Raw genomic sequence first — 13,863 nt, forward strand, 5'->3', positions numbered from 1 at the left:
AGATTTTATTTATCTGAGAGAGAGAGAGAGCACATGGTGGGGGGCAGAGGGAGAGGGAGAAGCAGGCTCTCTACTGAGCAGGAAGCCTGGCACAGGGCAGGATCCCAGGACCCTGGGATCATGACCTGAGCCGAAGGTAGATGCTCAAACCACTGAGCCACCCAGGTGCCCCATGTAGAGATTATTTTTATCCTAGTTTTACACCTGGAGGATCTGAACCTCAGAAATAACTAAACATCTTGCTCTAGGCCACAAAACTAGTACATGGTGAAACCAACATTCCGAGTAAGATGCTTCTAATACCAATGTCCTTCTCTGTTTTGCACATTGTGTACCTGTTGCTGTATGTAGAGAATATTAGTTTCTCTACTGTAATTTCTTTTTTTTTAATGAGACCACACATCACTTTTTAAACACATTTTAACTGAATCATATGCTCTATATATGTTAAAATTTTTGTTCAATTTTTAAAAAATTTGTTCAATTTTATTTTTAATTGGGGGAAAATACACATAACATAAAGTTTACCATATTAACCATTTTTTTTTATGCACTCCCATGTTTATTGCAGCCTTATCCACAATAGCCAGGGTATGGAGGCAACCAGGTTAACCATTTTTAAGTGTACAATTCAGTAATGTTAAGTATATTCACAGTATTTTGAAACCAATTTCCAGAACTTTTTCATCTTGCAAAACTGAAACTCTGTACTCTTCATTTTCCCCTCCCCCTGCCTCTAGCAACCATCCATAGACTTTTTCTTTTTGTATGCCAGCAAATTTAGGTTTTCATAGTATTCTGTTATTTAATCACTTACTCTAGGAACATAAGGTTTTCAATTTATTATTACAGAAAGTGCTTCAGCAAACATTTTGTATATTTGTGTGTTTTATCAATTCTGTTATAAAAGATATTTATAGAGTAGTAGTGGATAGAGTAGCTGGTTAAAAAGTTATGGGCATTTTTAATGCTTTTGCTACATATTATGAAGTTACCCTTTAGAAAGGTTGTACTAATTTACTTCTTACATTTAATTTTTAATCATCATAACATTTCTAATGTTATTTTATAAAGGATAATTATATTTCACTGATGGAGTATATATTTGTATTAAAGCTTTCTTTCATTAATAGAGTGGATAAGAGTCAAAGATGGTGACTTTCTTATGCCATTTTTGGGAGGCTTGCTGTGATGATGGTCACCTATGTGTTCCTGAAAATTTTATCTGTGTTGCATTGTGCACGCTGTTACATAGGTTAGCATTGTATAAAATACCACTTATTCTTGAGAAAACAGTACCTTAGAAGTTTCTCTGGTAAGTAAAATAGTCCATGATGTGCTGTTGGCACAGTGTATGGCACATAGAAAATGCTCACCAAGTGCTGACTGCCTTAGTTCAAAGAAATGAGGTGCTCTTTCACTACCAACTAAGGAACGAGTGCAACTAAAAGGTGATTATATTAAAGTCTAATGCATTAGGATGCTTAAATGACTTCTGACTTTTTTTTTTTAAATCAATTAACATAGTGTATCATTAGTTTCAGTGGTAAGTTCAGTGATTCATCAGTTGCATATAGCACCCAGTGCTCATTACAAGTGCCCTCCAGCTGCTGTCTTTTTGGGCTTTTTTTTCGTCCTTCATGATGTTTTCATATAAGCCACTTTGGCTTTTCTCTCTACTTAGCCATTTTTAACAGCCTGATAGAGATTCTTCTATGTATTTATTTTCACATAATATGTAAAAACACACACACATACAGGGATTTTTCATTAATGTTCTATTAAAATACTATAATTTCATTTTCCTTATAATACATTGTCAGCTAGGATATTTCCAACTTACTCTTTTGGTGATTTTATGTTATTCCATGATGTGGCTATGCTACAATTTAAAAATTTGCCGTATTGAAGGACATTCATTTTATTTCCAATTTTTGTTTCTGTGAACAGCGCTGTTTGTAGAACATCTGCAAACATATCCTTACAAACCAGGGCTTTTGATGTTATGAGATAGATCTCCTGTAGCAGGATTGCTATGTTGAAAGGTGTATTGTTTGCTTTAAATAGGTATGGCCATTGCTTTATTAAAGTTATTATGGTTCATCCCTTTTCCAGCAGTAGGTATTAGTACTTTTCTTGATTTTGGACAGTCCGACAAGTGAGAAGTTAATGTATTCATTGTTCCTTTATTTTGCATTTCTATGATCATTAATGAAGTCAAGTATGTTCATATATTCATTTGCCATTTGAACGTGTTCTGTGGATTGCTAATTGTATCCTTTGCCCATTTTTAATTAGGTTGTCTTTTCCTTATTAATTTGAAGTCTTAAATTACAGATACGAATTTTTGAAAAAATTACTGAAGTACAGTTGGCATACAGTGTTGTATTAGTTTCAAGTGTACAACATAATGAGTCAACAATTCTATACATTACTCAGTGCTCACTACGATAAGTGTAATCAACATCTGTCACCATCTGACATTATTATTGACTTTATTCCCTGTGCTGTCCTTTTCATCTCCATCACTGTTTATTTTACAACTGGAAGTTTGTACCTCTTAATTTCCTTCACCTTTCTTCGCCACCCACCTCCCCTCTGGCAACCTTTGTATCTGAGAGGTTTTTTTTATTCATTTGTTTTTTAGATTCCACATATAAGTGAAATCATGTGGTATTTATCTTTTCTCTGACTTAGTTCACTTAGCATAACTTTCTCTAGGTCTATCCATGTTGTTGCAAATAGCAAGATTTCATTCATTTATTATGGTTGAGTAATATTCCTCTGTGTGTGTGTGTGTGTGTGTGTGTGTGTGTGTGTGTGTGTGTATCACATCTTTATCCATTCATCGATTGATGGACACTTGGGTTGTTTTTGTATCTTGGCTATTGTAAATAATGTTGCAATAAACAGCGTGGTGCTAAATCTTTTCAAATTAATGTGTTTGTTTTCTTTGAGTAAATACCGAGTAGTGGAATTACTGTATCATATGGTATTTCTATTTTTTATTTTTTGAGGAGCCTCCATACTGTTCCCCACAGTGGTTGCACCAGTTTGCATTCCCAACAACTGCACAAGGGTTCCCTTTTCTCCACATCCTTGCCAACGCTTGATATGTCTTATCTTTTGGATACTAGCCATTCTGACAGGTGTGAAGTGATGCCTCGTTGTGGTTTTGATTTGCACTTCCCTGATCATGAGTGATGTTGAGCATCTTTTCATGTGTCTGTTGGCCATTTGCATGTCTTCTTTGGAAAAATGTCTATTCAGGTCTTCTGCCTGTTTTTTAATCAGATTGTTTTTTGGTGTTATGTGAGTTCTTTATATGTTTTGGATATTAACCCCTTATTGGATATCATCATTTGCAAATATCTTCTCCCATTCAGTAGGTTTCTTTTTCATTTTGTTTATGGTTTCCTTCACTGTTACTTTGGTGTAGTCCTAATAGTTTATTTTTGTTTTTGTTTCCCTTGCCTAAGGAGACATATCCATAAATATGTGGCTAAGTCCAGTGTCTGAGAGAGAAATTTTTTTAGTCCTATGCATTGTAAATAATTTTCCCAGTCTTTATTTTCTTTATCATCTCTTTTTCTATAGAAAAATTAAAAAACTTTATGTCACTCTATCTGTCTTTTTAACTTAGTAGGTTCCAGTCTTGGATTTAAACCATCCCCCCTCAAAAAACTCTAGGTTATAAACATTCTAAATTTTCTTTTGAGAGAATTATATGAATTTTTTTATGTTTGACTTGTAATTCTTCTAAAATTTATTTTTGTGTGGTGTGTAAAGAAGGGTCAAACTATTTTCTTCCAGATTTTCAATGCATCAGCTTTTAATGCTCTGATCAGTAGTGTGTGGTATAGTAGGAGGGGTTAGTAGCTCTCAGATTAGATCGGTATTGTTTTGCAAACTAGCTCTGTCATTTGTTATCTGCATGACTTTGGTTGACTGGATTTTTCTGAGGCTTTCTTTAAAATGGCCATAATGTTATCTACTTCAAATGTATTAAGATTTATTTAATCCAGCTTCTGCCATATAATAGTCTGTTTAAATAGTGTGGTTTCTCTTATCTTCTTCCTTTTACTAATTGCTTTAAAATTCATTACATTTGTTATCAGGGAGTTATTTCTGGATATGGGTAATGTTCGATATTACCAGGTCTTCTTAAATCATTTGGGAATGATTCTTGGTCCCACATATGAATTCACGATGATGTCAGCAGTTAGTATATGACCTTTTGTATATCCTTTTAAAACTTCATTTTTTGTTTTAGGATTATTCAGTGCAGTAGCCTCTTCCTGTCTTTAATACCATGTTCTTGGAAGATCCCAAAGGTAGAATTTAGGAAAGAAATTGAAGACTAGGTGGAAATAAGGATTAAGTTGAACCTATGTAGGCTGGGGTATGTGTGCATATGTGTGTATTTTACAGTCATTAAAATAAAACAGTGTGAACAACACCTAGTTAATGAGAATATTAATGAAATTTAATACCTTTTAAATTTGATTAATACTGTTTAATTTTTACTTACCATCTCTTTTTAAGTTGGACCTCTTTCTTGAAGTTTTCAGCAAGGTTCTTGTAAACTTTTTTTCCTTATTTCAGCTCATATCCGTACTATGAGACTTTTCCTCTGTCCAAAAGTTTAGTGTTTTTCTGATTTTATGACTGAAAGTTGATTCTCACTCTTAGTTTCCACAGTAATTTGGAGAAGAGCACAGGTACTTGTGTAGATTGCTTGGATTTATATTCCATTTGAACCACTTATTAGCTGTATGCCTTCAGCAAATTACTTAACCTTGTATGTCATAAATTTCTCATTTGCAAAATTAGGATAATAATAGTTCTTATTTTTTAGGGTAGTTACGATGTTAAATGAAGTCATATATTAAGCCATTATAGCATGTCTTGGCACATAGTAGGAACTCATTAAATTTAGTTATTCTGCATTGTTGAAAAAGTGTTTCTCAAATATACATTCATGCCTAAATTTAAGACGTACTTCGAAGTATTAAGAAGATTTGTGAGGGAGAGTCTCAAGGGTAGATAGTCCCAGGGATAGGAATATAGATGAGGTTTCTCAGGGAGAGTTTAGAATAAGTGAGAGGTCTAGGAAAGAATGGTTAGGGATATATATATATATATATATATTTTTTTTTTTTTTGAAATATACAGTTTTATTCTATAAAATAAAAAGGCTTTGTTCCTAATTCTGGTCTAACAAAATTTTTATCACAGCAATATTACCAAAATGTAAATGGCTTTGTTAAAAGGAAAATTATTAGTAATGTAGTATTGTCTTTATTCCTTAACTCTTGAAGTAGCAAGAATTTTATTGCTATGGAATGGTTAATTCCATAAATTCCATAATTTAAATTCATTACATATATTAGATTTTAAATTTTGTGGATGCTACTTGAAGGTATATAATCTAAAGTAATATACAGATTGAAATCTATTCATCTAAAGTGTTTTAATTTCTAAAGATTGCTGGCTCAGCAATATTTATGTTGAAATCTGATCCCAATGAATATTTTGGGGTAAAACTTTTTCTTCCATTTGATAGCAGGTGGTGGTGCATGGTGGATTTGATGAGGCAAATTTTGCTATATAAAAGCTATTTTAAAGTGTAAAAACAATTCATACTGAATAAATCACAGTGCAGCTGTAATACTGAAGGAAGTGGTTTATTCTCTGTAACCTAGTTGATGTACTTTTTGAATGTACATCTGGTAACTAGAATTTAAATATGTAGTCAGATTCACTGAAATGATTTCATATCTGAAGTAGTTGCTTTTCATTGAAAATTTAACACTGGTTTCTTTGAAATTTTTGAAAAATCTTATTTTCGTGTGTGAGTGTACGTACCTATATGTACTGGTGTATTTGAAACATTTTTAGGAACAATAATGACTGATAGCAAAAAGTATACTTACCTGGAACTCCCCCCCACCCAACACCCTTTTCTTTCTAAGTAATCTTAAATGTTTTTTAAGCTCAAGGTGTTTTGATCCGAATGACTTTAAATTGTAAATTTTTCTTACATTAAGAGTCTGTTACAGATTTATTTTGAATGTTTCTATCTTAACCTTCTAAATACAAAGAATTTCTCCTTTTGAAATCTTTCAGATCACCTATTCACCTCCTATTTTTCTCAATATCAAAGTGGTATATCCTTAATTAGAAAAAGGGGAGAAGTCACTCATGATTTTCTTACACAAAGACAATACTTCTGTGTTTTGCCATATTTTTTTTCAATTTTTTCCTAGGCATATTTATTCTTTATCTTATTAAGGTTTATATATACAATTATTATACACACAATTTTGTATCATATTTCCTTCTTTATGTTTTATATCTGTGCACATTTTTTTTTAAAGATTATTTATTTATTTATTTATTTGACAGAGAGAGAGAGAGAGAGACAGCGAGAGAGGGAACACAAGCAGGAGAAGTGGGAGAGGGAGAAGCAGGTTTCCTGCCGAGCAGGGAGCCTGATGCCCCTGGGATCATGACCTAAGCTGAAGGCAGATGCTTAACGACTGAGCCATCCAGGAGCCCCTGTCTGTGCACACAGTTTTAAATGTAGAATCAATGTTTATATCCCAGTTTGATTCAGAGAATACTTGAAAAACATTGATTAAAAAATCGTGAAAAGTATTTTTATTTTAAAACAAAAAATAGTTTTACATCTTTATAGGTACTATTCAAATTTGAAATTACTTAATGCTATCAGGTAACAAGCTTACATTTTGAACATGTCCCTTGTAATATTTCCCATCTTTAGTTATGGATTTTACATGGGGAAAAACCAAACACACCTTGGTTATTTTTAATTGGGTTTAAGAGTATTATTTCCTAGATAACAGTTTTCATTAACTAGTCCCTATTTGATATGCCTGATAGTATTAAAATGTTAAAAACTTTTACAGTTGATATTATTTAGAGAATTATATGGGGAGAGATTTTCACTGAATAGGCTAACTAGTTATTTTTAAAAATAGGATTATGAGAGCAGGAACCTTAAAATGTCATCTGAACTAATTTCCTGACTTGAGGCAGATCTTCAAACATCTTTTTAGTTAATGAACCTGAAACCAGTCAACAAGAGGTAGGTGGTTATAATTTGCAAAGAATGTTAATCTGGGTTGGTCAAATTGCTTAACTTAACAAACCTCACTTCTTCATTTATAAAATTATTTTTGTACCAGATAAATTATTCTCAGTTATTTTTCTGTCTCAGGACATCTGAGAGATACAACACTTTGTCAGCATCAGTATCTTCCAGTGACAAGGATTTTCAAAGGAAGAGGGGCAAGGATGGTCTTGTTCTTTCCATCCACCTTCTCCTCCCAAGCTGAGAATCATTGGCTTAGAGAATATGTTACTTTTTTCCATCTATAAAATTATGTAATCTTATTAAATATTTGAGTGCCTAGTATGTATGTACCAGGCACTGGACTGGATGTTGTGGAAAACATCAAAAAGTACTCTTCTGGAGCTCAGGTTGTTGGAGAGGTAAGGCACATACTTTATATTGATATTTTACAGTATAGTCAGAAAACAACATATGCTATATGAGAATATACAGTAAAGGTTTTTGACTTCAAGTCATATCATTTTGGTCTGGAGTTATCATTGCTAAGAATTTGGGAGTATCATGTATGACCTAAAATTGATAGCCTTATGCTATGATGTATGCTTTAGAGCCTAAATGTCACTTTCCCCTCCTAAAATCAGCATCAGCAAAAGGTTAAGGAATTAGTATGTATGTGTTTGTTATTAGGGGAAGACTAGCCTACCCTTCCAGTTTCCCACTGGAATTTAAAATTGTATCAAACAGAAACTTCTTTGGTAAGCAGGGAATGATTTAACTACTAGGCTGTAACCAAATAGATTCTTTGGGGATTTTGAAATGCAAACATTAAAGGAAATCAGAATTACTGATTTTAACAACTTACCTGAAGCATCTGAGAAGATACTAATGATTAACCTCACTAAAATCACAAAATCATGATCTTGACAAAGCGTTAACAGTTTATAGAGACACTTGATTGAGCAGTTTTTGTATACATTTAACTTCAAAATAAACCTGGTTCAATAATGTTGGGAAAATCAAGCTCATGAAGTTTGGAGGAGGTGCATCCAGAAACAGAAAGCACCCCGGAGAAAAGAAGCAAAATTTCCATTAATTAGGCATGTGATCTTTAGAAATCTACTTAAATTTTTCGTCTGTAAAATGAGGGACTGGACCACATGACTTCTAAAAATACAGCCCACAAAATTACCTGACTCCATGAATCTAGATTCCATGTAAGCATTCTACAAGAAATGTGAATGCTTATTTTCTGCCTGCCCCTTTACTAGTCTGAGTTCCTCCATTGCCTGCCTGCCTGCCTTCTCAGCCTTCCCTTTCTGTAAGCTACCTCATCCGTTCCCAGGTTGTAAGTTGCTTCCTGTGTTTATCCAGGTTTCTACCCAATTTCTCTTTGCCTTGAAAGAATCTCAGACACAATGTGTTCTATATTCATATCTAATTTAGAGTCCTAGGGATTAAGATCTCGATTTTTTGCCTCCCTGACACTTAATTCATCATCACGATGTATGGATGTATTTTCCTCTCCTGCCTGTTTCCTCTTACTCCCTGTGCTATGGTCCTTGCTCAACTGTAGTCATAGCACTTGTCTCCTGCAAAATTATCTTTAATGTCCTTGTTTGTATTTTCTTTCAGTCTTGTCTGTCTACGTGTCCATCACATTTAGAATGAAAGTTACCTGAAAACAGAGACTGTTACTCATCTTTGTGTCACCAGGGCCAAGAACATGTTATAATTTAACTTGCAAAACTCTAAAGACTAGAGATAGTATCTAAGCAGTGTTTAAAAAAATAATTTGGTGGCAATCTCCGTCTATTTAGGAGGAAGCAGTTTCTCTATGGACTGTTGTAATTTTGACTTGATGAAAGGACCAATCAAGAGACGCAAGACCCTGATAGCAGATTTCTCTTAGTTTTCGGGAATGTGTTTTCTGTTTGGTGATGACATAACCATCTGCTCTTTCTTCCTTGCTGGAAAATTTGGGAACTGTTACTTGTCTCACCTGCCTACATACATTCAGGCATCAAGTAGTTCTGATTTTACCCTGTAATAGTTTAGATATCCCTTTCATTGTCTCCATCATTCTGATCTTGGTCAGTGCATAGAATTTCTTACACGTATTGGTACAAGTCTTCTGTTCTCTCTCCAGTCTTGCCTTCACAATCCATTTTCCATGCTGTGGTCAAAGTAGGTTTTTTTTTTTTTTTTTTTAAAGCGGCCAAAAACATTTATTTGAGGTTTTAGGGATGGCAATCCTGGAGACCCAGAGTTAGCTGAAATCAAATGCTTGCTCTGAATTTGCCACTGGGGAGTGTAAGTTTATAGAGGCAAAAACCACAAAGTTACAAAAGTTGTTTAGAAACAATTATGATTGGGGCTGGCAGGGTTAAACTGACTAATACAAGACTGGCTGTTTAGCTAGCAGATACTACATTATCTCTATTTTAGTCCAAAGTAGAAGGCTGTGTTCTAGCAGGAGGTTAGCTGCAATTGACAAAAGTCAAAAGTTCTCTTTGTTCTGAGAGTTGAAGCAGGAGACATACACAGGCCTGGCTTCCTCAATATCCCCGGACCCTATTTTGAGTCTCTTTTCTTAGCAATGCTTAGCTTATTTTGGAATCATCTTTCAGAAGGGTTAAATAATAGGATTAATCAATTGTGTTAAGGGTTGAATAATAATTTTTTTTTTTTAAACCAGAACATTTATTGTGTGACTAATCGTTGAAATCCTTAAGATGAACTGGATGCTGCAACAGCTGCCCTCTTGGGCTTAGGTGTTGTTCCTTCACGGAATCCATGTCTGAATCTGCGGTATACAATTTTTAGGTGCCTCATTCGACTGGTCCCAGTGGTGTTTCGTCTTTTAGCCTTGGCACTCCAGTTATACTTTCTCTGGCGCTTGGCAGGATAGCCGCATTTGCCACATGTGGACTTCTGAAGGTGGTAGGCCTTCGAGCCACAGCGGCGGCACAACGTGTGCATCTTATTGCGACGCTTTCCAAACGATCTCGTTTCTGCGGCAGACCCTCACAACACGCGGGTTCTCATGAAAGGCGACACGCTCACTTTGCTGAGGTAGCTTCCAAGTCCATTCAGAGTAGGTTTTTTAAAAGCTCTGATATTTTACTCCAATACTTTTAGTGGGTCTTCTTATATTTCAAAATCAAGTTAAATTCCTAAATGCTATACATAGCCCTAAATGTGTTTCCTGCTTTTCTTACGTCTTACCCACTTAACCTCTTTTCCTGTGTCCCAGCCATGCCGATCTACCAGCAGTCATATTGTTTCAGGCATTGTGTCGTATTTCCCAATCCCCTTTTCCTTATTTTGTCCTCCCAAGATTCACTAGGAATATTTTAAAGGAAACCTTGCCTAATTCTTTCAGTGTGGGTGGGACAGCACCTTTCCTATACACTCATTGTACCTGCATTGTCGCAGTTCACATGGTAATATGTGTGTTACCTCTAGTAGACTTCTGTTTCTTTTTTTTTTTTTAAGATTTATTTATTTATTAGAGAGAGTACATGAGAGGGGGGAGGGTCAGAGGGAGAAGTAGGCTCCCCGCTGAGCAGGGAGCCCGATGCGGGACTCGATCCCGGGACTCCAGGATCATGACCTGAGCTGAAGGCAGTCGCTTAACCAACTGAGCCACCCAGGCACCCTAGACTTCTGTTTCTTGAGGATACGAATTAGGTCATTATTATTATTTCATCTGTTTATCCTAGTACCTAGCACAGTGTCACACAGTTGGCATGTTTCTTCTCCCCATCATTCATTAATTTGTGATTGCTAGAGTAATATGTGTCCGTGGATTCCCTGATATCAGATGAGGAAAATGAAGTTGATATTTTGGTGATATCAGAGACTCACAGACTATGCTGCTTTCTGGCATTACTATGCAGCACTGAATACTTAATATATGTCAGGCGTTGCTCTAAGCACTTCACGTGTATTGCCTTATTTAAATCTCGTAACATCCCTATCAGGTAGATTCTATTATTGTTATTTTGTAGGTAAGGAACCTAGGCACAGAAAGAAGTTAAATAACGCCCTGGAAGTCACACTGTTACTTGCAGCAGAGTCCATGTCTTACCTACTTTACCAAACTCTGAGTGGTAAATTGGAGGATTTTGACATGGAGTGGTTATGGGGGTTGGTTCTCTTGTGGGAACATGAAAGTGTGCAAATGTATCTACAGGTACTTTATTCTCTTGCCAGTTACACAGAGGACACCGGTGTTTCTACCTCATAGGCTGTCAGTAAATCTTTGTAGGATGAATCTGAGAGTCTTTGATCATCAGTGCTAAAGTTGGCTTCTGTGATTCCTGCATTATCAAGAAGGCTTGGCTTCCTTGTATTAATAATTTTCATGAAAATAATGGCATTTGCATGAACATGGAAATAGCTTGGGCCATGTCCATGGATGCGAGAAAACAAGAGTGATTTTGTGCCAGAAAATTCGAGTCCGCTTACGGGAGTAGTAGGGAAGAGATGAGTCTTGAAAGGTAAATCGGCCATGAGATCCTAAGGGCCTGACCTACGTAGATGGGAAAGGAAAGAAAATGAGAAATTTGAGAAATGTTGATGAGGAAAAAGTAAATAGAGTTAGTATTAATTGTATATAGAGGTCTTGAGAAAAGGGGGAATCAGAAATCAACAACTGTGGGGTTTCAAGCTTGATTGGACAGATTAAAGCAGTTGATCATTTTCTGGGCAAGAGGATGAGTTAGGAGATGATCTATGCATTTGAGATGGTGCTTGTGGGGTATAAAGTATGTATTTAATGCTTTTTCTAATAACTATTGAGCAGTACTCAACGGGGGGTGATTTTGGACCACAAGGGGACACTTGGCTATGTCCGTAGCCACTTTGGGGATGCTGCTAAACATCCTGTGGCGGGGGCGTCAGCTCTCCCAGCAGAGAAATTTCCTGCCCCAACTATCAGGAGTACCACGGCTGGGAAATCCTGCTCTAGAGCACCTGAGGCATGCTGGGTAGATTTTTACCATGATACCATTCAGAGAAGTCACATTGATAATCCCCTTTTAGTTTTCACCCTTCCTCCTTTAGAAATTTGTCAGCATAGAAAGAGCTGCCAGGAAATGATTGTTTGTTCAGTTCAGCCACCAGCAAACAGGTATAAATGATATACAAAGTATCAAATACTTAGGTTGCAGAAGTAGAGAAATACAAAATTTGCAGGAGCTTCAGTCAAGGAGCTTCAGAGTCAAAACAAGGGGATTGCCTAACACAAAAGGCAAAACTGTTGAGAGCATTTCTTTCAGCTTCCTAGTGCATTCTGACTATATAGTTGCCATTGAATGGCTGACTGGATGAACTTTGCACTTTGTTTCCAAACACGGATTTTTCAGTAGTGTGGCCTTCAGGATCATTGATGGAAAGAGTTTGGGTTGTGGTATGCTGATTCTACGTGTTACTGTCAAGGAGGATTTTACTTTTATTAACTTCTAAGAAAAATCAAGAGCGTCTCTGAAGAATACTGTAGAAAGAGGTTTTTAGTGTTTTGAAGTATTTGTTTTAATTTGTATGCTTTTCACTTCATTTAAAAAAAAAGATTTATTAGAGAGAGAGAGAGCACACAAACTGGGGGTGGGGCAGCAGGCTCCTTGCTGAGTACGGAGCCCTACGCAGGCTGGATCCCGGGACTCTGAGATCGTGATCTGAGCTGAAATTAGATGCTTAACCAACTGAGCCACCCAGGTGCCCCTTCCCTTAAACATTTTTAATTATAAAATAATATAGTATCACAGAAGTATATAAATTTTGGAAATGAAAGTTATTTCCTTTTTAATATCACTCTCTAGACATAATCACTTTTAAAAGTTCACTTCCATTCCTGTGGACGTTTTAATTGCCAAGAATATAGTGATATAGCATCTTTGCTATTTAATATTGCAGTTACTTTTTCCACTTAATGTGTCATGGTTTCCTTTTCATGAGTATAGGTTTACACTTTATATCTGAATTATTTAGATGTATTGTAATTTGTTTAACCATTCCCTTATTGATTACACCCACCTTTCTTTGCCATTACAGACAGCACCACAGTGAACAATCTTGTTCATACACTGTTGCACAGTCCTGTTAATATATTTCTGTAGAACACACTACCAGAAGTATAATGTACATAGTAAAATTTTTTATTTTATCACATTTTCTCTGCCAAAAGTACACCAGGCTGTGCTCTTGCCAACAGTGTCAGATAACACTCTTCCTCTTTTCCTTGGAAACTCTAGATGCTAATAAAAAAGTAGAAATATTTCTGCTTTTTCTTCTGCTCTCTCCCCGTGTCCTCCCTCTTCCAGCACCTCCTCTTTTTAGTCATCTCCCTCAGTCCCCCTCCCGTTCGGGTCTCCCCTTTCCTCTGCTATACCTTTCTTTGACTTGTATATCTTGACCTGGTTCTTTTATTGTTCACTTTTTTCTTTTATTTTTTCTTTTATTTTTTTTAATAGTTGTTTTTTTTTTAATTTTTTTTAAGATTTTATTTATTTGACACAGAGAGACACGGCGAGACAGGGAACACAAGCAGGGGGAGTGGGAGAGGGAGAAGCAGGCTTCCCGCTGAAAGGGAGCCCGATGCGGGGCTCGATCCCAGGACCCTGGGATCATGACCTGAGCTGAAGGCAGACGCTTACCGCCACCCAGGCGCCCCTGTTCACTTTTTTCTTTCTGAATTGTTTTCTCTTGTTGGTTTGTAGGAGCTCTTTTATTATATATCTTAACCCCTTGTATATATTTCCCTA

General features: G+C 36.0%; 2 protein-coding genes across 3 annotated transcripts in view; one reads left to right on the forward strand and one right to left on the reverse strand.

Annotated features, from left to right (window-relative positions):
- HBS1L (HBS1 like translational GTPase) overlaps positions 1-13,863 on the forward strand; it is an 86,406-nt gene that overhangs the window by 27,962 nt on the left and 44,581 nt on the right. The window lies entirely within an intron of this gene.
- On the reverse strand, positions 9,784-11,182 carry LOC113926755 (60S ribosomal protein L37-like). The gene is made up of 2 exons (XM_035728538.1): positions 11,167-11,182; positions 9,784-10,110 (listed from the first exon to the last, which is right to left on the reverse strand). The coding sequence occupies exons 1-2, from the start codon at positions 11,180-11,182 to the stop codon at positions 9,827-9,829; spliced, it is 300 nt and encodes a 99-aa protein (XP_035584431.1). The 3' UTR covers positions 9,784-9,826.

Source organism: Zalophus californianus, chromosome 7 (genome assembly GCF_009762305.2).
Source record: "Zalophus californianus isolate mZalCal1 chromosome 7, mZalCal1.pri.v2, whole genome shotgun sequence".
NCBI lineage: Eukaryota > Metazoa > Chordata > Mammalia > Carnivora > Otariidae > Zalophus > Zalophus californianus.